Genomic DNA, 2,571 nt, shown 5'->3' on the forward strand with positions numbered 1-2,571 from the left:
GGCGTGCAGCGCGCAGATCAAGCGCGAGCACAGCCCGCAGAAGATCCAGCAGCTCATCCTCACCAAGCTCACCTTCAAGGGCCGACCCAGCTTCTCCTCCCTCTACGCGCCCGTCTATCTCATCACCTACCTCCACAAGGGCAAAAGGTCTTCCTTGCTTCCTCTCCTCGTTGCCATGCGCGTGCGTGCGTGCGTGTGCGATTGTGTTGCTAAGCCGTCGATGGTGGTGGCGGCGCGCGGATCAGGTATGCGTACGCCGCGAATGGACAGACGGGGAGGGGCAACGGGGAGCGGCCCTACGGCGTGGGCAACGTGATCGGGGGCGGCATCGGCCTCCTCGAGAACATCTTCGGCGTCAACGAGCAGGAGACCGCCGGCATCCTCTCTGGCCAGGCGTTGAAGAAGGTGGACAACAGCCCGCATTACAAGGACGCCGGGTGGTACCTGGTGTTCCCGCCATCGCACTCGTACCTCGTCACCTCGGCCACGGGCTTCGTCACCCTCCGTAACGCCGGCACGCAGGACATCGTCCTCTCCTCCCAACCACGGTACACTACACTTTCACTTTCCTTCTCTTCACATCGCGGTGTCTGATCGTCATCTTGGGGGGGGGGTGCGAGCAGCGGCGGGGAGAAGGTGATCGCCACGCACGTCCTCAAGTGCGGCGAGACGGAAACTTTTGACTACAAGGTAAGCAACAACTTGACCGCCCCTCGCGTCGGCGCTGTTGTGTGCGGTGAAGTGCGGTGCAGTTCACGGGGAGAGGGCAACTGACCGCTGCTGCTGCTGTGCTGGGCGCAGGGAAATTGGTGCGTCGAGCTCAGGTGCGCCGCGGACGGGGACCGAAGCCAGCCGGACATCGAGTTGGTCGAGTTTCAGACCTCGGGCGGCGGCCACTACGGCAACAAGCTCGGCATGACCTACTACGGCCTCTGAGAGCCTTGGATGAGGATCCACCCTTGCGGTCGCGTGTAAATACAACCTTTCACCTATCTCCGTCCTCCCACTTCATATCTCTCTCTTCGTGTGTGTGTGTGTGTGTGTCGTGTCACGACGTGTGTGTGCGGTGCGGTGCGGTGCTATGTACGTGTGCGGCCGGACAAGCTAAGGTTTAATCATGTCGCGGGCCTAGAACACCTGCTGCAAGGGCTCCTGCAGATACTCTCGCAGCACCTGAGCCTGCAGATACCGAGGAAGAAGACGTCAACGTCGAGAAGCAACGAAACGAGAAGAGAGGGGGGTGCAACCTTGCGCTTGAGCATGCCGAACTCGGCGGACTTGTCGCTGTAGAGGCACAGCAGGTGGGTGCTCACCTTGGTCATCACAACTCGCCCTTGCTGCGAGGTGAAGAGGAAAAGATGAGATTGTTTAAAAAGGGACTTGTCTATGAATTGAAGTTCTACAAGATGGTACCTCGCAATCGAAAAGCATGTACTCGAGGTCCTGGTTGCCGAGCTTCTGGAACTGAGCCCACACGTTGGAGGCAATAGCCGCCACAACAACGTGATCTCCCGCGCCAGTTGAAGCCAAGAGCGAACCCTCTTCGTTGAGCAGGCTGCCGGCAGAGATCCAAAAGATTGATGAACCCACAAGGAATTAATTCGATCGTTCATCAGCAAACAAAACGAATGGCGGAAAATCTGCGTACATGGTGCCCTGCACGCCGTTGGTGTTGGCCTGAGCCAGAATCTGGGGTAGCACCTTCGCCCTCAACATATTGATATCGATATCACAAACGAATTTTGCGATTATTGGGGTTTTCGCCACGAGAAAAAGGATTTCCCTTTTGCTGGGTAGCTGGCCGGATTTTGTTGGGCACCGCTTCTTCATCTAAATTGAGGACAGCAGGTCGACCTTCTCCCGCAGACACATCACTTGTGGTTATGTTATGGCTCAAGGCGTGGACAGGCTGACATCTGTTTATTTGTCAGAAATCAGTGTTTCTCATGCAGCAGGCGTGCCGACTTGATGGTAATACAGTTGGTTGTTATCGCGCCAGGCCTGTACCGCCTTCTGCATGACCACGCGGAACGACTCAAGCGACACCTACGCAGAATAGACGCTTCAATCACCTCACCATGGACTTGCAGACCATCAATCAGAGCTAAAGAAGAAAGAAAGTACCGCCAGTTCTGCTGCTTGGTCTTGGGGTGATGATGTGACCGAGCTCACCCCTGGTTCGTGGTAGGAATAGGCGGAGACCCCGCCCGGCGCGGCGTACCGGCCGTACACGGAGCTGTAGTACCGGCCAGCGAACATCTCCACGGTCACGGCGCCCCGCGGCAGGAAGAGCGCATTGACGAAGCCGGCTCCGTGCATGCCGACCAAGATGCCCGTGTTCGACATCAAACGAACCTGCTCGAAAGCTGGTAAGCACGCAGGAAAAAGAAAGAGAGGGGGAGATCGGCAGGGAGCTGGCAGCACCTGGTCGAGCACGGGCAGCTTGTCCAAGTCGACTATGGCGATCGGCATGTGGGTAACTGCATATCACATCATCATTATGTGCGTTGTTAGTGGTGTGTGCGTGTGCGTGTGTTGTTGTTGTTGTTGTTGTTGTTGTTGTTGTTGTTG

General features: G+C 57.0%; 3 protein-coding genes across 3 annotated transcripts in view; 1 reads left to right on the forward strand and 2 right to left on the reverse strand.

Annotated features, from left to right (window-relative positions):
* Positions 1–175: 175 nt before the first annotated feature.
* ACA1_039320 (uncharacterized protein) lies at positions 176–936 on the forward strand (the record flags this gene model as incomplete). The annotated part of the gene is made up of 4 exons (XM_004354756.1): positions 176–181; positions 271–548; positions 624–690; positions 802–936. The coding sequence occupies 4 exons, from the start codon at positions 176–178 to the stop codon at positions 934–936; spliced, it is 486 nt and encodes a 161-aa protein (XP_004354808.1).
* A 192-nt stretch (positions 937–1,128) lies between these two features.
* On the reverse strand, positions 1,129–1,716 carry ACA1_039330 (Roadblock/LC7 domain containing protein; the record flags this gene model as incomplete). Its single annotated transcript, XM_004354757.1, has 4 exons — positions 1,129–1,179; positions 1,248–1,337; positions 1,414–1,555; positions 1,649–1,716. 4 exons carry the CDS (start codon positions 1,714–1,716, stop codon positions 1,129–1,131), a joined length of 351 nt encoding a protein of 116 aa, XP_004354809.1.
* A 228-nt stretch (positions 1,717–1,944) lies between these two features.
* The window catches only part of ACA1_039340 (uncharacterized protein), a gene marked incomplete at both ends in the record, with an annotated part of 2,694 nt that continues 2,067 nt past the window's right edge, over positions 1,945–2,571 (reverse strand). The window contains 3 exons of the mRNA XM_004354758.1: positions 1,945–2,046; positions 2,125–2,355; positions 2,425–2,480. Coding sequence (XP_004354810.1) covers positions 1,945–2,046; positions 2,125–2,355; positions 2,425–2,480 — 389 coding nt within the window. The remainder of the gene's footprint in view (positions 2,047–2,124; positions 2,356–2,424; positions 2,481–2,571) is intronic.

The sequence above is a fragment of the Acanthamoeba castellanii genome (assembly GCF_000313135.1).
Source record: "Acanthamoeba castellanii str. Neff unplaced genomic scaffold scf7180000084569, whole genome shotgun sequence".
Lineage (NCBI taxonomy): Eukaryota > Discosea > Longamoebia > Acanthamoebidae > Acanthamoeba > Acanthamoeba castellanii.